This window comes from Falco cherrug, chromosome 2 (genome assembly GCF_023634085.1).
Source record: "Falco cherrug isolate bFalChe1 chromosome 2, bFalChe1.pri, whole genome shotgun sequence".
NCBI lineage: Eukaryota > Metazoa > Chordata > Aves > Falconiformes > Falconidae > Falco > Falco cherrug.
In genome coordinates, this window is record NC_073698.1 from 14,554,093 (window position 1) to 14,579,232 (window position 25,140).

At 37.1% G+C, this 25,140-nt stretch overlaps 1 protein-coding gene across 4 annotated transcripts in view; it reads left to right on the forward strand.

The window, feature by feature from the left end:
- CNTN5 (contactin 5) overlaps positions 1–25,140 on the forward strand; it is a 678,276-nt gene that overhangs the window by 417,472 nt on the left and 235,664 nt on the right. For 3 of the 4 annotated variants that reach the window (XM_055703125.1, XM_055703127.1, XM_055703126.1), the window contains 3 exons: positions 4,560–4,778; positions 16,058–16,181; positions 21,306–21,481. In XM_055703125.1, coding sequence (XP_055559100.1) covers positions 4,560–4,778; positions 16,058–16,181; positions 21,306–21,481 — 519 coding nt within the window. The remainder of the gene's footprint in view (positions 1–4,559; positions 4,779–16,057; positions 16,182–21,305; positions 21,482–25,140) is intronic. The other variant, XM_055703128.1, reaches the window with a different exon arrangement.

Below are 25,140 nucleotides of genomic sequence, written 5' to 3' on the forward strand. Positions count from 1 at the left end.
TGTCATACTGTTATTAAAATGACTATAAATCTGGTGGTTCTAGTGCAAAGAACTATGAAGGTTAATCCAAGGTGTTGATTTTATTGTGGCTGTTTCTAGTTGCTTAATATCTTTACCATTTAGGCCTATATATTCCTTATCTATGTCTGCTGGCAGCTGAAAAACCTTTGGATGCTTCATCCCAAATACTTAAGTCATTTCAAAGAATGAGTTTAGGGAAAATATAATTCCATAGTGAAACTCAAGTGCAGCAGTTTTGAGAACTACCCATAGGTCTGATAAAATCTCTCAGGGATTTGAAGGGTAGACTGGTAAAGCTAAAAAACACATTAGAGACATCTAACACCTACTCTCCAGCAGTTTAACTATGTACTTAAATAATGGAAAATAAATTTATTTTCTCAAGTCTCAGAAGTGTAATCCAAACCAAATTAAAGGAATAATTTTATTGTAAATAGTAGTCCAATAAAAATATATTCTAATTAAGCCACTGCAACTAGGCAGTACAGAAGTCTAAATCTCTGGAGATGAATGTTCGGATTAGGAAGTAGGTTTTGTCTTAAGGTAAGCATGCTTTCTGCTCCAGTTGTCAGTGATATTCATAGGTTACAGGCTTTTAGTAAATAAAACAAGGAATATTTGCTTACGTATAAGTTATTAACTATTTCCAATTATGTCTTACAAGAGAAACTTTACTCGGATACAGCATCCCCATGAGCATGACTCAGCAGCAGAGTCAGGGTGAAATTTCACATTGATCACTAATCCCAGCCAAACAAAACAATTATACCATGAAAGGTCAGAAACCAGTTTGCGTAATACTGCTGTTACTGCAAGACCTTTTCACCATGTACGGTGACTTTTGTATCCTTTCCTTCTCTTTCTTCCCAAGGTACTTTACATACATCTGAAAGCATGTTGATTTTTCTGTCCTTTCAAACCCTGGATTTACCACGTGGAACAAGTGCTCCCCATTCAACTAGATAACAAAGTCTTTTAAAGGGGGTTTTATTATTATTTTTAAGTGGGAAAAGAACCACAGTTTTATTTCACCAAGCTGTCTGCACATACTATTTCAGCAAAAAGTAGTTGTCAAAACTATTTCGGGGTTGTTGAATCCTATTTACTGGAGTAGGCTATTGTGTCATGTATGCAAAGAAACAGGACAGTCATAGCATAAAATGAGAAATATTACATTAACAAAAACGGCCCTTTGACTCAAACTTGTGCAGACAGAGAGGCTGCATACCACTGGAGATTTCAGTCTATCTAAGAATCAGGATTAATAGTATTTAATTTCTGATTGCTAATCTCCATTTCTTTGCAAAAAAAGCAATATACAGCTCAGACTTTCTAGCTTGCACAGGAAGCCTTTCTGTCTACCCATCAAGGAAGACTGTTTCATAATTTTCCCAATTAAATGACATATGAATATATATTTGAATCTTCTCAAGCTAGAATATCTGATATACTCGGGAACATCATCTAAGGAACTATATTTTGCTATCAACAAATGGACTACGTAGTTTAAAAGGTCTTCAGACACTGGAGTTTTACTGTTGATATATATATGGCATATAGTACATTTAACGGCCTAATAATACTATATTTCAGTCACACAAAGTATTTATCACTTGCCGAAAAAGTACTGACATAAAGTTTTCCCAAATTCTGTCCATTGCCATAGGGCAAATAGCACAGAGCTAAAATACCATGCCAGAAATAGAAAACTGCCTGTATCTGCAGAAAATACTCCAGGAACAGTACATTCATTATATATGTGATTGCAATCATGTTTCCTTTTGAAATCCTATTAGGGCTTATGCTGCGCTGTAAAGTTTGGACCAAAGGCAAATCTGCATTTTTTTATTATAAAGTAAAACTCCTTCCAGTGTGTATTTCTTCTATGTCCATTTGCACACTGAAGGAATGTCTTCCCAACAGCCATCACCGCTGTTTCCACTTTTTTCATTATTTTTTTTTTAACTATAGAAATGGATACTGTGAAACAGAATATCTATCACTGTTACAATTATATATTATATTTATGTATAAAAGTACATACTGGAATAGTTCTGTGACACCACACTTTGCAATTTAGCATTTTCTTCCTGCTTCTTTGCCCATCTTATGTAGATTACAGACCATTTGTTCTCCTTGAGTTACAAGCAGATTGATATATATTTAAAAGATGGAGAGAAGTGGTGTCTTTTCAGAGCAAGTGTCCTTTGTGTGGTGTCTTGCATCCTTGTTATCAGCTGCAATCTAGCCACATCCCATCTCCATGTGAGGAAAAACAGAACTGTATCCCAATCTGCCTGTTTCCAGACTTTCTGCAGCATTTCCATGGACAGTACCAGAAACCCTAGGGATATCAGGGTATCTGAGCTGTGAGGATCTGAGGAGCTCCACAGCACCCAACTAACTGGCTTTTTTTTGCCACCAGGGCCGTTACATTCACCACCAAACATTTCCATTCTCTGACACAGAATGTGTTAGAGACTTATCCCTTAAATGTATCCATATTCCCTAGGAAATATCTTCCTTCTCTGCTCACAAGAAAGATGTCCGTTCTGCATTAAGCATTTAATGTGATAACTTTAACCACGGACATTTCTACTGCAGCTTATTTATCTGAAATAATTTATATTTGTAAGGCCAAAAATATTTTAAAATGAGATAAATTAGTATTTGGTGAGACCAAAATAAGTCACAAATATAAAAAAATAATTGTTCAAGAAACCTCAATGATCTTGAGATTGTAACCTGAGGGAAAAGAGAACAAAAATGAGTTATTTCATGGGGGTGGATTTTAATATGATTTTTTTAAAAAGATTTTTTTCAATATTCCCCTGGGATTGGATTTCACTTCTCCTCTATGGAAAATTTTACTTTAAAAGAACTAAAATACATAATACTGCAAAATATATGAAGAATTTATTAAAAGACAATCAAGATATTTTTTGTGAAATCGCATTTATATTCCAATGACAATGTTTCAAGAGGTCCTATAAGATAGTTTCATACTGCATTTTAATTTATCATGACAATGTTGTATTTTCCCTCTCTTTGCATGCCAGAAAAGATATTATGCTTATGATGTACAAAACAGCATGATGCACATAATAAAGTAGATTGTTTGTGAGACCAAGATGAAAAATAAACCAGACCTTCCATATTTATGCTTTTCCCATATGATTGCAAAAACTTGTATTTAAATCCAAATTTGAAATGAGATATGGCATCACCAAATAATCTGTAAATGTATAGTTTGCATAGATGAAAATGGTAATTTTAAAATACTGGTCATCTGCTTTTTCCAAATTCTGGCCTCTTCTAAAAGGCAGAAGAGGTAAACACTTAACATCTGATCAGAGACAATAATCACTGATTATTGTACTGAAATGACCTATTCCAAAACCCGAAAGACTAAGCATTCTCCATCACAATCTTCATAAAGTAAAATACATATTTCTCTAATTTTAAACCATTTGAAATATGAAATAGTCTAAATTATATTTACGCTTAGAATATTTTTCCAAAAGCTCTCCAGCAAAGCCATGACCTAGTATTTCAGAAATTGTATTTCAATTGAGTGTGCTTCTACTCAAAGCTTTTGAACACCCATAGTTTTTCATCGTTCACATTCTGCCAGTTTGAAGAATGTCCAGTTTATAAATATTTATCATCAGTGGAAATGGCAGAACAATAATCTTTTTTTCTTGCCAACCACTTTCACTGTCCCGCCAAAAATCAGTTCTTTCTTAAGCACTTGATATACAGTTCAAGCCCCTTCGCTCATCTTTATGAACATACTTTTAAATTTTCTTGTCATGCCCTTTAGACTGTGCTATGTCAAGTACTATTGATTTCAAAAGTTCTGCTTACTTTGTTCCTGCAGCTCCTGAGTGATATTTTTAATCTATTTAATTATTTCTCTTATATTTGGCATTATACAGGGACCAAAAGCTTGGGCACTATTCTGTACTTGTAGACAATGAAATTTTAAGTACAGGCAGAAAAGGGGAAAAAAGGAAGCTACAGAAATAGAAAAGGAGGTGATTTTGGCATATGCATGTTTTTGGCAGACAGGTTTGTGCATATATGGCTCTTGGGCTTTTTAGCTAGCTCACTTGATTTGCAGAGTACTGTTGAAATGAGGAGCATATTTAACTTTAGCCAGTGTTTCTGTACTGCATACACAAAGTACTGTAAAGCTGTGAAGGAAAGGTGGTGGCTTGGCAGACAGTGATTTGGGGTCATAGAAATAGAATTTTAAATATTGAAAACCCATATTACCAAAAGAATGAAATATAATAACCACCTAATTTTTATATTGTATTGAAACTGCAGGGGAATTTTCTGTCTTAGAGCTCTATGCTTCTGCCTGTTCTGTTTAGAAGCTGAGACCCTCATGGAGTCCGGGGTGTCTCTGACACCCCTTTTACAGATAAAATTTTTCTACTTTTCTACTGCATAACAAAATATTATTTTGAAAAGTGATAGATTTTGTATTTATTTAATGTTCATTTCTTGTTTCCCCTCCCCCCCTCCCCCAGAATATTCAGAAGCTGTTCCTGGACTCCCCACTTCATATGCTGCTATACTAAGAATCAAATCTGGTAGTTCACCTTTAGCCTCATTTAACACAAAGAACAGACCACGATTAAGCAGTCCTTCATTAGGAAGTGTATCTTCACCAGGCTGGAGAGGAGCTGCACAACATTATCACTCCCCAACAAACCTCTATCACTTTTCAGAGGCCTTCAAACATGATGGTAAGTCTAGCTTCCCTCTCTGAACCTTGGAAACATTTTTCAAAAGCAGTACATGTTTATCAGCTTACTTCAGTATTTCTCAGACATATTATGAATTTTATTAATCATCACAAAGTAGAAATGGACCTTTTTCACTTTAGATTCTTCAGACTAGCCTTAAAGTCATCAAATAGTCTTTCTTAAAGACTCCTATGCAGAATAATTTTATACAGGTATTCCTACATGAAAACAGCAAACTAGTGGTTTGAAATTCCATTACAGCACAATTTCATCTGGTACTAAAATGTCAGTCACTTTTTTATGTAGTTTTTTTCCTCTTTGGAAATTTTCTAAATAATTATGAGCTATAGTAATGTAAATTAAACATGAATAGTAAATCTTATAAAACTACTTTTTCTCTAAATTACCTGCTCTGTAATCTACCTGTGTAGTCAACTCTATCATGCATGCATATCTGTGCATGCATGGATACATACTGGTGTCATACGGTGTCATTTACTTTTAAATGAAATAAATCATAGTAACAATACAAATTTTCTCATATTTGGTTACATTTAAAGAAGCCACATGTCTGATACTATTTCTTTAGTGATAACATTTGTCTGAATTATATTCAAATAAAGGTAGAAAGAAAAACATTAAAAGGATGGAGGAAGGAGAAGGAGGGGGGGGAGGAAGAGGTTAGACTATATTTGAGCATAATAGTCTAAGGAGGTAACAGAGGAAAGCATTGTGGTTAATATCTCACAGTTCAACAACATTCATGCAGTATAATGACTGTGATTACAGGATTACTGCTTCTCTCAGTAAAGTCTTTTCTTTCCCCTGGAAAGTACCTTGTGTGTATTGAAAGCTAATGGTGTGTGCATGTGTTTCTGTGAACAGAAGTAGCTTATGTACAAGCCTAAATATGTTCCCTGAATTAAGGCTGACCTAGAACACAACTTGAATCATGCAAACAGATAAGTGCTGTTTGATAGCATTTCTGGAACTGGGGCAGGTTTCTACATGTGTCCTTCCTCTGCAATATTCTTTGTAAGTGTTGACTAGACTGAACCCAGTTACCACACCAGGCACCGATAACTTCTCCCAGCCAACCTAATGTGTGTAGGTGGAAATCAAATTTCAGGATTAGAATCAGAGCATATTATCCTGGTCTTCAACAGTATCAATATCTAGAGACTGAGGGAGAATAAATCTGTAGCTGCAAGGCAAAAGAATACAGACTTTATGAATAATATAGTACAAACTGGAACCACAAAGCATCTTCTCCCTGATTGACCCTGATTTTTCCATTGTGTTTTCCTTAAGAAAAAACTAACTGGCAAAAAAGCAGCTTACTGTGTTTAAATTTCAAGTGAAGTTTGACTGTTATGCTTAAATTCTTACCTTGAGAGGGCTCAGATAATTTTATACCCATCTCATCCTAAGAAAATGGGATATGGGATGGGGATCCTCAGGGTAAGCATTCCACCACCTAAAATCTTGGCATTTCCAAGAGGCATGCCATGATCACACCTGATATAGGTCAGCAATCATGAGTCTTCTCAAAACATAGGGGCCACATTGCAACAGTAAAGTTGAGCTTCTATTTTGCAGCAGGAAATGAAGAACCACTGATTGGAGACAACAGTTTTAAAGGTCCATAACTCACAAGCTCCAATGTGCAGAGCACTTGACTCAGAAGAGAGAGACTTCAACTCTTTCTTTCAAGGACTATATAAAACATTCCTAGGAGAGTATACGCCACCACTTACAGGTCCTTGTATATCCATCTGTGTAGACACAGATGTAGAAACAGGTAAATCTGAGGCACCTGAGTAATATTTTAAAAGCCCTTGATTATCTGAAGGACATGCATAGCACAAGTGCAGGTATGAAACAGAACTTAGAGAAGACCAGCATATGTCTGATGTGGCAGGACTAAGGACTCCAATACAGAAAACCAAGTAGGATAACCTGCATCATCCAAGAGGGCAAGAACACATCTACTATGGCAGCTAAATGCAACTTATTTTCTAAACCTCTCTCAGTTCTGTTAATAACTTTATGTTTGAGATAATATCAAAGATATTTAAAACCCAGAAATAAGTTCACTACTTCAGTCATCTGGCATTCCACTTAACTTAAATTAGTAAGTTTCTTTATTTTTATTTGGCCTCAAGGCTTCTTTTCCATGTTTAGAGCTCCTGAAAGAAAGATATTCTAGTTATTTTCCAACAACTCGTATGTCTTAAGTAACAGTGTTAAGTGGTCATGTTTATTAACAAGGGCCTCCTAAATGACAAAATGCTACAGCATCCTGTATTCAAGTCTGGTCTTGATTGACCACTGCTACAAGTGAGAGAACATTAATAAAAGAGGGAAAACATTTTTTAATATTATAATTGATAACTTGTATAATTCAAATATCTAATATATGGCGTATACTCAGGAACCAGATCTGCCATAAGAAAAAATTCCAAAATTTTTATTAACTGCCTAAGTACATGTTCTTAAGTGCCTTCTCAACTGATTTCTCAGCAGACATGCTCAGAGGCCTAACATGGCTTCTAATAAAGGTCCTTTTATACTTAGTTTATGATATTTAATTTGCACTCTCAGTTCAGCATGTGTCTCAAATTAAAAGAACTATGCTGTAGCTCACTGGTGAATGTAAACTACACGGAATTACTTGCTGTAAACATACAGTTAAGGCAATACAGTCCTTCTCTTCAACCTATGTATCAATATGTAAAGCCATGACTAAAAATTGTGCATACAAAGTGTGAATTATTCATGAAACACTCTTGAAGAATCATAAAACTTCAAACACATATACTTTTTTACTGTTCAAAAAAATTTTGGAAATGCTGCAGTAAAGATAATTGAACTTAATCTTAAATAAAACCTCTTATATCCTTCCATCTTTGGTTTGATAACTTTCAGAAGAAAATAAACAACAGGGTCCAGTTCATAACTGAAAGTGCTTGTATTAATGAACCTCAAGATGTGCAAGGCCTGAATCTAATTTTTATTGAACAAGAATTCCTAACTCCCCACCATCTGCTAGACTCAGCATCAATAGTGCCCAAGATTTTTTAACAATGAAAAAAAAGTTAATAGTTTGTGTCTTTAATTCAGACTGGTGTGATGCCTTTGCCTGGAGTACAGTAAGTTGTCTTCATAGTAGCTAGTACAGGACTGTGGCATATGAAGGCACAGACCCCAGGTGAGATCCTTCATTGCATACATAAGTGCTGATTATATACAATCACTTACCCACCCAAGTTCTGCCCTGAAACATGCCTATGTGCAGCAAAGCACCTCTGCAGCCCATTCACACTCCACCAAGCCATTTACCCCCTCCATGCTCATCTGAGGAGGTTTCTTCCCAAATACTTAAGCTGTGGGAGACTTCGGGCAGCCCCTCATTGCAGACAGGTGTGCACAGAACTGATCTGCAGATAAGCTCAGAGAGACAGATTTAGTTAGTTGTTTCCTCACTACATTTTAAGTCATAATCACTGCAGCCTGGCACCCAGACAATGAACAAAGCCTTTTCTCAGAAACAGTGTTTACAATTCCCGTTTTTTTGTTTGTTAAATTGGATAAGGTTAAGGCTGTGCGAATTTGAACCATCATAGCTTGATGAACAGGCCTTTGTATCATGGCTTACATCAGGTTCATCAAACATGGTAGACATACAGCAATGGCCCTAACTCCCTACCAATATAACAAACCCACACATCACTATTTTTCATATCACATCCTAACTTATTCAACGTTGTTACAGCTTGTACAGTGGCAATGCCAGGTGCAAAGCAAGAAGCATCAGGAAGATCCACATTATTCTGGCTTTTTCTCTGGCTCATCATTGGTAGGATGCTTGTGATCAGCTGATTGAACAAGCCAGTTGGGGGTTCACCAAGGCCCTTGATCTATATCTTTCAAGTTCATTGAATTATCCATTGGCTGCACAGCAGCTTGATCCCAGTACTCCATTATCCAAACTGTATGCTGCATAGAGGTAAGCATCATACGACACAGCACTTCACAATCATATCGGGTCATTACAATTCTTCCGCAATGGCAGCATACAAGGTCATGATAAATGCCGATCTGAGTCCAAAAATCTTTAACTGAGGTCTGAGCTCCTTTACAGCTTTGTACAGGAGTTGTTCCCACACAGCTGGTCACCCTGCCTGGTATTGGAGATATAATTCCACATCTTCCTTTCACATAGCCTCCTTTCTGCACTGATCTAAGGCACCGTAGTATACTCTCTTTCTCTTGCTTTCAGAACTGCTTCAGCTCAAGTCTCCTTTCATATCTTTGACAATAAAATGCACAGTACAATTTAAATCTACAGATCTAGTCATAGTTGCAAAACAGCACAGAAAGATTCAGGTTTTTCTCTTGCTCCTTGCTGCAAATACATGAATAAAATTCATGCAGCCTCTACTGGACATGATATCCTATTGTTGCAAGAGGATAAACGTGATTACCAAGGGAATGTTTGTTTCAAAAGACTATCATCTCAGACGACTCACCAGAATGTGATGACTCGGTCAGTTTTGCCCAAAATGCAGAAACTATGGGTGAGGGCAATTTCAGCTATTTCAGTCCAAAACATCCATATGATTTTTCTGTTCCTAATTTTTCTATTCTTGTATTAATGATTGCCCCATGGTTCCCAGCTGTTCACCTACTGTCCTGCAGTGGTGATGAGAGCACTCATGTATCCATCTTCACATATTTGTCTTCCCTGGTTCAGATAGGCTATGCCACAGGGTTGGTTTTTTTTTCCTTTTTCATCAAGTCCCTGTTCAGGTACCATTTGTGGCATATGAAGGCACAGACCCAAGTGAGATCCTTCATTGCATACATCAGTGCTGGTTACATACAATCACTTATCCACCCAAGTTCTGCCCCAGAATGTACCAATGTGCAGCAAAGCACCTTTACAGCCAGTTCATACTCCACCAAACTATTCACTCCCTCCATGCCCATCTAAGGAGGTCTCTTCTTCCCCGATACTTAAGACGTGGGAGGCTTTGAGCACACCCCTCCTCGTAGACAGGTGTGTACAGAATTATGGGCACACCCCTCACTGGGAGGCTTTGGGAAGCCCCTCATTGCAGGTAGGTGTGCATAGAATTTATTTGCAGATAAGTTCAGAAACCCAGATTTAGTGTTAGTTGTTTCCTCACTACATTTTAAGGCGTAATCACTCTGCAGCCTGGCACCCAGAAAATGAAAAAAGCCTTTTCTCAGAAAGGGCCCTTACACAGAGTATGTTTTGGTTTTGTGCTGGAAACAATGTTAATAATTCAGGGATGTTTCTGTTACTGCTGAGCAGTGCTTAAGCAGAGTCAAGGCCTTTGCTGCTTCTCACTCCACCCCACCAGCGAGTAGACTGCTGGTGCAGAAGGAGCTGGGAGGGGACACAGCTAGGACACCTGACCCCAGCTGACTAAACAGATATTCCATACTGAATTAAGGACATAAACTACTGAAAAATTTTTTATGCTAAAATAATATTGGGCAATATTGACTAATGTGTCATGCAATTTGAATACTATAAATTAAGTTTAAAATGGATATGTTTGTTTCAGGCCACAGAACAGAGAAAGCATTTTCAAGCAACAGGAAAAACTTGTCTTATTTTCCCTAAGAAAAAAATAAACATACCTGTTTTAGAAAAGATAAATCAGAAAATATGAGAAAATAATTTTATCTCTTTTGCAGTGTAAATTCAATCATGCATGTGCTGTACACTGTTCCAGCATGCAGCATATGAGAATGAATGTACATATCTCAGGGCATGTGTATTTGCCTGAGCTTAGCTGTCTAAAGGAAAGGCTCCTCAAAGTTTCTTGACTTTAAAGTTAACTGAAAGATCGTTTTAAGATTAAATGTATCTTATAAATGCATGTGTTATAAATATGCATAGATACATATATGTGCATCTCTTTTTCTATATATGCAAAATAATTATTGTCAATTACAGCCACCTTTGTTAATGTTAAAATCTGTTACACACAGATTTTACAAAGGTTATATTATAGAACTACTCACTAAATCAACATTAACTCTGAAGTTAAGGTTACTACTTTTTTTTCAGTGCTTAAGCTAAAAAAAAAGAAAAAAAAAGAAAAAAGAAAAAAGAAAAAAAGAAAAAAGAAAAAAGAAAAAAGAAAAAAGAAAAAAGAAAAAAGAAAAAAGAAAAAAGAAAAAAGAAAAAAGAAGAGGGTTTCTACCTTTAGTTGAAGAAAGCAATATGTTTTCTTTGAAAGCAGGGTGATTACACATCTAAAATATTTTCTTAATATACCGAAAGGTTAAACTGCTTGTTTCTATGGTAACAAAGGTTAATCAGAAGATTCTTTAGAGTTGTCACCTCAAGTGCATATAACAAGCACAAACTGAAAACAAACCAAGAAAGAAAGAAAGAAATTCAAAAGTGCGTTTGATAATGAGTAGCACTCAAAGCTGATCCCTATTTACTAAAAATTGCTTTTCACTTTTTAAGATTGATTTGAAATGAAATACATTTGTTTTATTTTAATAAATTCTTATGAGATGCACATTTCAGCAATATATATAGCCTTATCAGAAACCCCTGCAACTTTCTTAATGTATCCTGACAATTTTAATACCCAGGACTGACACATCACTGGGATATGCTTTGGTCCATGATATTACCAAGTAGGTAGTTTTCTGGGTAGGGTCTGTATGCAGAGTCCAGTGTGTATCTTAGGATGGAAGATCTGTTAGTGACCCCTCCTTTTAGGCTGCTTTAGAAGTTCTATCATTTTATAGTACCATGTAGCTTTTCTTTAGCAAATTCTTCCATCTCATTGGGGTCAACAAACCTTTGAAAAATGGGGAGGAAAAAAAAACGAAAAAACAACTAGACACGTAAGAAAACATTGTTTTCCTAGTCCTGTAAAAACTTCTGGTTTTTAAATTTTGCTAAGTTACTCTGCTTTCAAAGTAGAACTACTATTTCCCTTTTTCCAAACGGCATTTTAACAAATTTTGTCAGTGTGTCAGAATAACAGCTGAAAACAAATGGTTTGTCTGAAGATCTCTCTCATGCACCTTTAGAGGGATTAGCAAAGCCATCCACAAGTATCACCAGCAGTAAAACAGTACTTCTAAAAGGACATAAGAGATAAAGGGGAGAAGATGCAAAGCAAGAACTCCTTCCCCCCATATTCACAGGCTGCTTGAGATTATCCCCTCAGATACCTTGTCTGCTGGGTGAAAAACACAGTACTGAAAAGAGCTGTTTCCTCCCACAAGTACCTCTGTCTAAGACAATGGCACCAAAACTATTTATGCCAGTCATATAGCTTGAATGGTACTGTAACATTGCAGACAGGGTCAACAGCAAGTGACCAGTGCAGTGTAGAATTTGCTGTGCCTTCTACTTCTGCAGACAATTATATTTTTAAAATATTACTTAAGAAAACATTTACAAGAACCTTATTTCTTTTATTCTTTAAAAGTACAGCACAGAATTATCAGACACTAGAAGTAATATTGCCAACGCAATTTCAATGCACGTCTTTGAACAGGGTCATATTTCTTTCCTGCCCAACTCTGTGTTCCCAGGGTTTTAGGAATTCATTCTTTTTCATGGCATATTTATTGACCTGGAATTACATCAAGGATGGTGGCAAGAAAGCTGAGTGTTGAGGAATGACACTATTTTTAATACAGAACTGAAAGTACAGGAAACTTTATTCTTATTTGAAGTTTGTTCTCATGGTATTTGCATTGGTCAGCAAGGAGAACTAAAGAACATCTGATTTTTTTTCATCAGTAGTTGAGAGAGAAAAAAAAGTGTTTCTGTACATGAGAGAGAGAAACCACATTTTGGCTATAACGTGTGTGTGTGTGTATGTATATATATAGCATACATATCCACATATATAAAGATATATAAATTAAACATAATAAGGAAATAATGACAGTAAGGACAAGGCGCAGGAGGTTTCCCCAAATGGTTGCACAAACCAGAAGAACCAGACAATGGCTCATGAATCAGAAAACTGTATTTCAAAGTGAATTTCAGAAAGAGAGGATGGGTGGCTTGAAGCTCCCCTTGTCCATGGCTGTGAGGAGCCTCCAGCAGGCTGTGGGACCACGCGTGGTGCAGACTGTGTGTGTGTGCTTCCTGGGCCTTAGGTCAATGGCTTGTTGAAAGCTGAAGACAACTCTGGCTGAAAGCCTGTGAAGGGAGGCCAGGCAGAAGCTACCTTCATTCACCATGCGGAACCCCTACCACAGGTTCTGCCAAACTCTTGATGCCTTAACTTAGTGTCAACATCCCTGTACAAGGTAGCAAACCTCTCTGGCTGAGTGGCTGTGGAGGGAAGGTGTGGGAGTGCACCATGCTCTGGTCCTGTCCTGGTACGAGCCTCCAGCTCAGGAAAAGAAGAAGCAGCCACCACGTCATGCCATGGGCAACCCCTTCCTGCCAGCCCAGGCCCAGCAGCCCTGCGCTCCGCTCCCTGCCCGCCTCGCTGCCCTCCCACCTCAGCCCTGGCTCACCCGCCTGCTCGCCTCCAGCTGCCTCACCGCGCAGCCCTTTCCGTGCCTGTCCTGGGATGCCCTGACACCAGCCCCCTGTGACATGGCCACCACATCACCGCGTGAGCCAGGGCTGATGGAAGGCCCAGCCCTGGGCTGCTCGGGGAAAAAACGGGCTGTAGCTCTTCAGCCATGTTAAATGCAGTGGGATGGACAAACCCCACAACTCAGGCCCATGGGGAAAATGGCCGACACGCAGAGCTGGCTGTCACTCCTGTCTGCGCGGGGACAGCCTCCTGACCCGGGGCTGTGGCCACCTCAGAGACCCTCACCGTCCTGTCCCACCCCACGTGCCCTGGGCCTCAGCCTTGCTGCCAGGGCCGGGGCAGGGCGAGGTGGAGCTCAGCATGAGGGTGCACACAGACAAAGGGGATGTCTCAACACCCGGGAGCAATTCAGTGTTTAACAGACTGACTCTACATTCCTTTTGTTTCCTCTTGTGCAATCTAAGAAGCAGGTAACCAAATTCTGGGAAACAATACACACATTGGTTTTGTACCCACATTTTCCTTTCCTAAAGTAAGTTTGGCCAACTGATTCCATTGCCTTTGTGGCAGCCTCAGCTGTAGTGCCTAAAACTTAGTCCTGGAGTTGGTTTAACTTCAACAATATAAGTACATATCAGAAATCACTTATTGCGGTTGTTTGTTTGTGGGTTTTTTGGTGGTTTTGTTTTTGTTGGTTTTGTTGTTTGGTGTTTTTTTTTTTAAATAATGCAGTTATCTGTCCCAGAAAATATATTTCTGCCAATATACCTGACTGAAGTATTGTACCTAAACACCTAAGTAAATACGTAGAACATTGCTGCTGCTCTTATTTGCTGTCCTTACAACGTGACAGGGTAATTATTTGAATCTATTTCAGTAAAAGCATAAATAGCTGAAAATAAAGGTATTTTCAAAATCTGAATTTGAATAGCAGTGTAAAAAGAAGAAAAACTAAGTGTGTAATAAGAGAATAGTCACTAAAAAGGAAGGTTGAATAACATAATGAGTTTTCATGTGGTCTTTTCACTGTATTATAATAGAATTGAGAAACCCAAAATGTCACAGACTTTAAGAACATGGGAATTTGCATTTCAGAACTAGCATACTATGACCGATGTCTCCCATGTTTCTCATCCTTTTTCAGACTCCTTAAGACTTTCTTCTTAGTACCAAGACTTGTAGTCCCGTGCACCTTTTCCTGTCCACCCAAATTTTCTCAAAGTATTAGCAGTATGGAAAAGGTCACAGTTCCCAAAACTGTGAACCCATAACATTTAAAGTTGTGAAGAGCTGGTAGAACTACAAAGTAAATAATGTTTATAAGTCCATGACCAAAACCCAAAGTCTTAAGGTGCACAGTTCTTACTTTAAGCTGGGATTGTTAGGATAAATATAACAAGAGGTTATAAACTGCTTAATGTGTCACACTGACCTTAGTACCAGTTGGAGGACTTTTATGATGTGAACATATCAAATCATAAAACTGACTGAGAAAACACTGTCCCCATGTGTTTCATTGCAAGTAGTAGGACAATGTAACTATCTCCCTGTAAGTGCTCTTTCTGAGAAAAGACTTTGTTCATTGCCTGGGTGCCAGGCTGCAGTGATTATGCCTTAAAATGTAGTGAGGAAACAACTAACACTAAATCTGTCTCTCTGAGCTCATCTGCAAATAAATTCTGTGCACACCTGCCTGCAATGAGGGGCTGCCCAAAGCCTCCCACAGCTTAAGTATCAGGGAAGAAGAGACCTCCTCAGGTGAGTGTGGACTGGCTGCAGAGCTGCTTTGCTGCACATTGGTACATTCTGGGGCAGAACTTGGGTGGATAAGTGATTGTATACAAACAGCACTTATGTATGCATTGAAGGATCTCACTTGGCATCTGTGCCTTTGTAGGACACATCTTCCCTCACCCAAGTGATTATGCTAGTGCTCTAAGTTTGAAGAGAATTATGTGACTAAATAATCCAAGAGTTTGGAGCAAGCCTATGCTGATTAAAATTCCACAGTCTTCTAGTGCATGGTGAACATTTTAGTTATTCAGACCTATGTGATCAGGAATGCTGTATATGCAGCCTTTTACTTTCTGAAGGTTACACTTACCTCTTCACAATATAAATGAACTGGAATCATAGATGTATCCTATGGTTTGTGTAGCTTTTTCTTGTTCAGAAATGTAAATTCATATCAAGATATAGGTGCATGCCAAAATTAGAGAAGACAGTGGAGTAAAATGATATGTCAGATTTTGCTATATGTTATATAATAGTAGCCACCAGTTCCTGCCATTAATTTTACTGGCAATTTTTCTTAGCAAGTCTTTGACATAAAGGGGAAAACTGTCTCTTAGTTCTTTGCGAGGTAAGCTACTGCAGGCAGCAGGAAAATTACTGTTTACCTTGCTCTCTATAAGCAGAGTTAATTCCTCTTGCTGGCTTAACTCTCTTGAGCTGCTCATTAGACTGTAGGTCAAAATATATCTGATGAGAAAGCCATTTTAAGGCATGATGAACATTTAAATCACACTATGTATTGTATTGTTAACTTAGTAATATTTCTTCCTTATCTTCCACCCTGCATCTGATGTAATGTGATATGAATCTCTGAAAAACAAACATAATTTTGCATACTTTAATCTCACTTTAAAAAAATATAATACACTTAGATTTATTCAGAATTCCTAAACTACAGGACTTCTATTTCCACAGAAAGTGTTGACTATGGGCCGGTGTTTGTACAAGAGCCAGATGATGTGATTTTTCCAACCGATTCTGAGGAGAAGAAAGTATCTCTGAATTGTCAGGCTCGTGGAAATCCTACTCCCACATACAGGTACTCTTTAAAAATTATTTTCTTTTACTTTTCAGAATATTAGCCACTACAATTCCACTCTGAGAGTCAGTGTGCTTTGAAGAACAACATAACAGAAACAGCTCTGTGACACAAGTAGCTTTGCTGATTGAATGTTTTTTCTGATTCTGAATAAGCAAGAAGCATAAGTGGTAGTGAATAACGCCAACACAATATGTGAAGTTTCAAATTATGTTCTCTGTGCATCATAATTATCCATGTGAAGAGATTTTTTATCCGTTTTTTTGACTTGTGGCTTTAATAGCTAACAAGACCAAAATATTTAATTGATTTTTTTTTCCCCCTAAAAACCTATAAAGCTATGAAATACTATCCCATTTTATAGGGAAAGCAGTACAGTCCAGGTACATTACATCACATGACATGATTATGCAATATGGGATACCATAACTGAGCCAAATCTGGTGTCTTTTCACTCACAAGTCCACCATTTTATTTCTTTGCAACCACTGTCTGTTGCCTGTTTTTCCATACAGACTATTATGTCACTGACACCTACTATATGCATCTGCTGTGACACTCCTGTGAGTCTGAGAGTTCAGTTTATCAATGGTGGGAACAGTACGTTGCAGTCACCTTATCCATTTGCTGCATCTGACTCTGCTCATATTTTATACAATTTAGAAGTGATGTAGGAGGGCTGGGAGAACATATGGTTGATTATTTTTTTCATACATCCTTTATCTTTTCTCATAGAGTCATTCTTGATTTACAAAAGGAACATAAGGACTCTTACCATTGTGTTTTGTTATAGGTGACAATCATGAATTCTGCGTTGTATTTTTTACTTATTACACTTATTTCACTTGTGGATTCTTCAGCATTCTGGATGAATTCTCCTTAGACTTATTTGAATCACAAAACTTACATTCCTATGACTGGAAGAAATTCAGAGGCAGTACCATCTTTAGACATCCCCATCACAATAGCACTGAATCTGCCTCTTTGCAAAATATGTGAGTCATTAAATGGACAATCTCCCCAAGAAGCACAGGCATGACTAAAACATGTAACATGGGATTAGGAATGAGTGGCCAGAAATTCTTCAAGATGGAATTGCATGAACTCCTCACCATGTGTGATGAAAACTCTGTTGACTTCTTTATTGACATTCCTTGTGTAATTTCTATTACATATTTGTTGCATTGCTGATAAAAAAACCAACACACATATTAGTTCCACACATTGTTAAAGTGCTATGAGCCCATTAAACATAGCATGTGACCATGGAGAAAAGGCACAAACTTCCACCAAAAGAGGGGAACCCTGTGCATAGCCCTCCCAGACAACCTCATCATTCTTGTGGAGAACCTATGTCATCTCCTTTCTTTCTTGGTCCAACATTTTTTTTGCATTTTCCCAATGGAATGCAGTCAACAAATTCTGACTTTCAGCATATTTTAAAAGGTGGTTACAAAGAAGATAGAAGCTCTCTCTTCACAAGGAACCACATGGAGAAGGCAAGGGGAAACAAATACAAGAGGGGTTTCATATGAGAGTTATCTTCTTAATATAAGAAAGGAATTTTTTACTGTGAGAACAGTCATTCATTGGAACAACCTCCTTGGGGACATGGCAGACTTCCCATTACTGAAGGTTTTCAAGATGCAATTGAACAAGGTGCTAAATAATATAATCTAGGCTCCCCTTTCCATGAAAGATTGGACCAAATTATCTTTCAAGGTTGCTTCCAACCTTGGTTATTTTATGACTTTGTGATACCCATTCCTTCAGTTCTCCAGAGATTAATTGGTGTCAACAGCCTTATAAACAAACTTTTGTGACTGTGGTTCTTAAAAGGAAAGCTTTGACCCAAAAGGCCTAGTTCTAATGGCACAACGTAACTTCTTCTGTTGTTGCCGTGTGTCTGTACAGCATATACAATACATACTATTCAGGGGAAAAGAAAAAATATATAAATTGTGTGGAATATACTGTTCTTCAGGGCAGGTGCAGAGAGAATTTAGCCTCAGAAAAGACTATAGATAGGCAAAGGTTTGTTGTATGTCACTTGCCCAGCCTCTGGCATATGAAATAGTGAGGAGAAGGGATATTTCCATATCATCAAAGGCCTTGTCCTATTATCTACAAGCACTGAACAATACAGATTGTTATTTACATGTGCTGTGAGGCCTATGCTGCTAAAAATTATTTTCAGCCAAAACCAAAACAGAGAACAACTTTTTGTTTTTCTAAAGCTGCATTAAAAGAACATTTGAATCACTCAAAAATTCCAAAATTGTCTCTGCCATTTTAATACATTTCCTTAGTCTGTATAACTTATGACACAGTGTTCATAACCTTTTTACAAATCTTTTTTTCTTCAGTTCCAGTCATTAAGGTATCTAAATACATGTAACTCCCTGAGATAAATTGATTCCATTTGCTCAGCATTTCTGCAAATCATACTTTAGTATAACAAGTCAGGATCTGTACAGTGAAGAACATAACTGAGAGACCTTTGATGAGGAATACAACCTTTGACAGGCTTCCTGTGGGTTCACAACAACAGGTCACCATTGTTACTGAGTTAAAGGCAGGTGCAGAGCTCCCTGAGATGCTGCTTCACTACACTGCTTTCACTGCTTGTGTAATACTGCATTTCCTATTTTACTTTGGAGACATATAAGCTGGTTAGAGACATATAAACTGGTTAGAAATATTTTGTGAGTATAATTTCCTGATAAAAAACACCATTGTAAAAAGTTTCAAAAAAATTACTTTAAAATATTTAGAATATTTCAAAATGTTATGTTGTCACTTGTCTTCAAGAAAAAAATGTAGCTGATTTTTCCCTAGCATCTCATTACGTTATAAGTATTATATTTGGGATTCTGTCCTCCCACATAAGCCAGGGTACCTAGAAGAAAATATGTCACGCAGTTCAGGGTTTCTTTTCCTCTAATGTGCTTGGATTATGTGAGGAGAATACAACCATTCAGGATGGACTCCATGATATGTAGACAGACAGACATCAAGATCCAAAGATTTGGGGTAGTATTACAAAAGCATATTTTTGCATTGCATTTAACTGAAAATGAAACTAAGTGAAGAAAACTAATTAAAGCAAACTGAATTTTGTGTCAGTTCCCACTTTGAAATGCTCAAACATGTAATTTTGGCCTTTTCCTTATCTAAATCTCCCATCATTTCTGGAAGAATTAATTTTGTATTTTTATTTCACACAGATATATATATATAAAAGTAAACTTTCTTTTTTTATTTCATTAAAAATCTTAAATAATTAACAAAATGTTCAAGATGAAAAGTTCCTCTTTTAGCTCTGCTATGTATGAATCTTTTTTACAAATGTAGTGAATCCTACAGACATTTTCCTAATATCCTTTGCAGTATAAAGATATTGTCAACAGTGTTTCATTTCTTGCATTAAGTGAAACAGGGGTCCTCTGTGATCAAAAGTCCAACCATGAAAAAAACGGGCAACTAATATTTTCACAGTTCATATTAATTCTGCCAGTTCTGACCTTTGGATAAAGAAAAATTCAGAGCTATTTCAGCTGGATTCTGCTGTCTGTCATTCCCAATGAATGTTAACAAGATAGAGTGAACTGATAATCATTTTGCTTCTTTAAAATTTCTTCTGGAGTCTAGATGTTACCAAGTTCTTCCATTCTTTGCTGAATGCTGGCAAAGCTTGGGAGTAGCTGGCAATTTCCTGAAGCAACTTTGAAATTGCAGAATGACTGCGAACTAGCAATGAAGGAAATATCTGTGCATCATAATAGCTGTGCCATACCTATTTACACTGCTTATCTGCTTTGTATTCTTTTAACAGTTTTATGTTCTACACAGTTTGACAGAAAAGCAAATTTAAAGAGTCTTCTTATATGGAATATTATTCTTTAATTGAGATATTGCACCATACCTCCCTAGAGGTTATTCCAGAATGCTGGAGTCTTAATCTACCATACAAAATCTTTTCCTTTGCAGCCAGTTGACTGTTGCAGGTTTGTTGTTTCAGTCTTCGGAGATGAATGAGAGAGGTGAGGCATTTTGGCAGAGAGGATCCGGGGGGGAAAAAACCCCAACCTCAAAACCCACTCACACAACAGAAAAAATATGAGACTTAGATTACTTCTGAAACCTCAAAAAAGAAGTGTTCATTTGGGAATTATTCAGTGCTTTGGCTCAGGCGTGATACTTTCCAATATGTTAGCCTGGATTCTTCCACCTTATCTTCACTCCCATCCCTGTCTTTACTGTTCAGATTTCTCATTTCAGTCCCGAACACCTCCCAATTTTAGCATTCCCTTTGCCAGCCGGCTCCTCATTTGATCTTAATTTCCATTTGCCTGGTAGCTTCCAGGCATTACCCTTGACCAGCTGCCAGCTAATTCCAGTCTCTCCTGTCCCAGTCTTCTCTGAATATTGTGTATACCGATCTAGCTGATACTCATTTGCCTTTGTCTGTTGCCAATATCCTTTATTTCATAACAGCCTACGTACATCAAGCTACCTCCCTTCTCTTCACAGGCCTTGCTTTTCTCCTTTCTGTATCTAAATCAGGTTTCTCCATTTATTTGGCTCAGAAAAACAAGTGCTGAAAGAATGGAAAAGAAAAGTTCTTTGCTCTAATGCAGTACAGACTTAGCTTTGCTAACTCTAAGTTCATCTGGGCCTAAAGTTTTAATGATAGAACATGAATTGAAACTTTGATTATTATAAGCACAGTAAAAGTCCTATTTTTGACATAAAGCATGCATCCGCTGTCCAGGCTTCAAGTCTGAAGACTTTATGGGTGATAGGTTTTTGGGTTTTTTTTCTGGGGGTGGGGGAAGAGGTTACTAATTTGATTTAGCATAGCCAAACCAAAAACTATCCTTTCTCTTCATAGGCTGAAGATCTGCTTTTACTTGTGTTCTATCAGAAAAACTTAGTTTTTGTCAGCCATGCGTTATGGAATTTCTCCATCCAAAGCTTTGCCAAAATAATGAATTATGGCACAGGTTTTCTTTGAGTAGTTGTCATCCTTACAACAACCAGGGCTGTCCAGTTCTATATACTAAGCTTGATGCTTTCCTTTGGCCATAAAATGCTCAAATAGTTTCTTTCTTTTTTCCTAAGATGGCTTCGAAATGGAACTGAAATTGACATTGAAAGTGATTATCGCTTCAGTTTAATAGAAGGAAGTTTGATCATCAACAACCCCAGTGAAATGAAGGATTCTGGACAATATCAGTGTTTAACCACCAACGTGTTTGGCAGTATTTTAAGCAGAGAAGCTGTTCTTCAATTTGCATGTGAGTAACAAAATTTTTAACATGGATAAATCAGATCTTTACATTACTTCATAAGGCTCTAAACTGTAATTTTAATGCATTACATGCTACACTGACCACTGACTTTACTGGGCTAGGATTTTGGAATTAGAAATAAAACGCTTAGTGGGGAAAAAGTGGTTTGCAGTACTGGACTTTTAACTCTTAAAATACAACCAACTATCAGAGAAAATAACTTTCATAAATGATCCCAAATGCTGTCCTTTAATATCATACCTGAATATTCTGCAACAATATTTCACTCATTGCTAGTTCCCTGAAACATATATCATTTTGCCACACTATGTGAGCTGGAAAGAACTGTAAACTTAGGAACAGAGTGGGATAAACTTCCTATATATCTATAGGATAATCTGCATCTATAACTGTGTGAGCATAATTTTGTATGTATATAGGCATAAAAATATACATTTTATGTTCATGTTTATGCATACATGTCATGCATACATTTATACATTAAGCAACTGAGATAATTTTTTTTTTTGTAATTGTTAATGGAAATGGAAAATTTCACCGCTTTGAAATCCTTCACCACAGTATACTTTCTAGAAGCTATCAAGAATCCATGAACGCAAGTAAATGTATGTGGTCTGTCTATAGCATGCTCTTTCATACATGTTATCACCAAAAACAAGTCCAGAATTTTGATATTCTACCTCCAACGCTGACTTCCCTTCAACACTTTGCAAGAAGGCAACCAAAATTATTTTAGTGCTTTATCTAGGTAAATCCTATCATGAGGGGCTTTTTTTCAGAAGCAGGGATGCAAAAAAACCTCCATCCTAATTTCTCAGATTCTGCTAAAAATAGAACATTACCATGAAACATGAGGCAGATCTTCATATAGCCACAACTGGAAAACAGTGGGGTTAAGCACAAGTTGCCTACCTGCATGTCTGTTAACACATATGGCGGTGTAGAGAACTCAGCAGAAATAGTATGGGGTCTGAGATTCTCCCTTACTGTACCCTTCCCTGGTAAACTCAGACCTCTCAAATCTGTAGCTTTAGTCTTATCTGTCCTGTCAAGGTATTTGTTAGCAAGACCATGGTACTGCCCACCTACTTCTGAGCTGGGAGCAATACTCATGTTTCTGTTTCCTCATGCCAGATCATGTTTAAAACTCTAAACTTTGCGACAGTTCTCTTATCACAGTATTATTTGACTTCATTCTTAAACATGTATCTGAGAAAACTCAGCAACATTTTATCTTTCATACAAGAAAACTATCATTAAACAAATTGCTTAGTTAGAGAACCTGACAACTGGTAAATATAGATAGTTCCAGGACTTGGAACTGAAATTTCTGTTCCATTTCAGGACCATGCCTAATGGGTGACCATTTGACCTCCAGCTGAAAAAAAATTACAAAGTGAGAGCTGGAGCTCAAACAACAAAAGGCCTATGAGATTCAGTATCTACATCCACAGTTTATTCAGAACCCCATGTACTTCTAGTTACAATATTATTTCCTCCAGTAAAACAAATTTAGATAAGGTTATTAAGAAAAAAAAAAAAGGAGGGAAAAAAAAAAAAAGAAGAAATAAGAGGCTGGGTTTGGTGGGTTTATTTTTATTGGATTTTAAAAGTGTTATTAGCCTGCACACCTGCTTTTGGAGGTATCAGAGTTGTCATACTGTAATGTCTTGAATGTGATTTCTGTTCATTAAAGTGTTTATTTGGCAATTGTAATGAAAGTTTCTCAGGAGACATTAATGGAGTAATGGTAGCTGGAAGGACTGAGGTGTAGCAAATAGTGCAGAACTTGTGAGGAAGAAGAGGCTATTATAAGCACATAGAAATCTTTAAAAAAGGATAGATAGTCATAACTGGTTGAAGTTCTTTTAAAATTTTGTGAGCAACTCCTCCATAAAAGCAATTTCAAATTCAATATGTATGTAGTTCAGCTTCTTTGTAGCATGACACTTTCTCATCCGCCCTTGATTTAATGCTTCCTCCAATCCCTGGTCTTCAATAGCTGATGTGTTCCTGTTGAAGCAATACTTGTATCAAGCAGCAATTTACCGTATAAGTTGATGTCACCATACTGTAAACTCATAGCAACATATCAGAAGCTTATATCACAGAAATGTTTTATGTCAGATCTAAAGTAAATTTAAAATAAAGATTTTCACTGTGATTTCAGCTTTAAAATATCTAAGACACTGTCTTGAATTTGACCAGAAAGTTCAGATATATTTTCTTGAAGCAAAGAACGGATTACTTTTATCCTGCTATCTTGGGTGATACAAAGTTTACACTGGTTCCTAAAGTGCTAATACTCTTTATTTCCTTTATGAAACTGAGATGTTTCTTAACAGATGCTCAAAGGGAAGATTTATACTTTACAACACGAAGGATGGTCTTATGTTTTAAAGCAATATTTTGGAGACATCCTACTTCATAGAAAAACTTGTATAGTGCAATCACAATCTTTCTGAAATAAATCAGGAATTTTTCCATATTAAGATATTTTAACCACACAATATATAGACTCTCATTTATTAATAACTTTTTCTTGCATTTAAATTCATTAATTACCTGAAAACAACATTGGATGCTGTAGTACACAATTAAATGGTCTTTAGATTAGACTATGTTCATTTAGTAATTAGCATTGAGCTCTAAAGCATTATATAGATAGGTAAAGAAGGACTGAACAAAGAGTGGCTTACATTACACTGAAATAAATATAAGAATTTTTAAAAAGCCATGCTTGTGATTAAATGCTGTAAGAGAAAATGTCAGTATAGTTGAAGTAGGCCATTTAATAGTATTCATAGAATCATAGAATGGTTTGGGCTGAAATGGACTTGTAAAAATCATTTAGTTCCAACCTCCTGCCACAGGCAGGGACACCTCCCACTAGAGCAGGTTGCCCAAAGCCCCGTCCAGCCTGGCCTTGAGCACTGCCAGGTATGGGGCACCCACAGCTGCTCTGGGCAACTTATGTCAATGTCTCACAGCAAAGTATTGCTTGTTAACAGCAGGCTTGCATGTCCCCAGTTATTTTCAGTAACATGGGAAGTAAAGCATTGGAAAAGATTTTTGTAAGAAAAGGTCCTTAAAGTAATGAAAGTAATTGGCGTCCTGCAATTTTACTGGGCTTTAATGGTTTAAAGGGTAATTTATAATCCCAAGGATAAATCAAGGCATTTATGATTATGAGATAGAGCTACAGATTATGGCATTCAGTTTCTCTTTTTTCACTGAAAGCCATGGATTCTAGAAACTTAGAAACTTACCACTTTCACAGAAAATTTTAAAAGTCAAGTTCATGGACTTGCTTGAATGCATGGTTTGTACTGCTGCAGAAAACAGTTACATCTTTGTAGCCTGCAGAGCTGTTCAGATGGAAATGGTATACAGCTCAAAAGGAAACAACAGTGATCATTAAACTAGGCTTTTGACGCAGTTTTACGGGAAAAGGCATGTGCTATAATGTGCCTATACAAAATGTCACAAAACTTGAAAAAGAAGAGTATGCTTATTGCATTTGCTCTTAGTATCCTCACAATTGCACGGCCGAAGCCCAGTTGCTATATTTATTATCATGTAGTTCAGCACTGGTGATGCATTACAAATATGAATGCTTCTGTACTATGTAATTTGCAGACTTT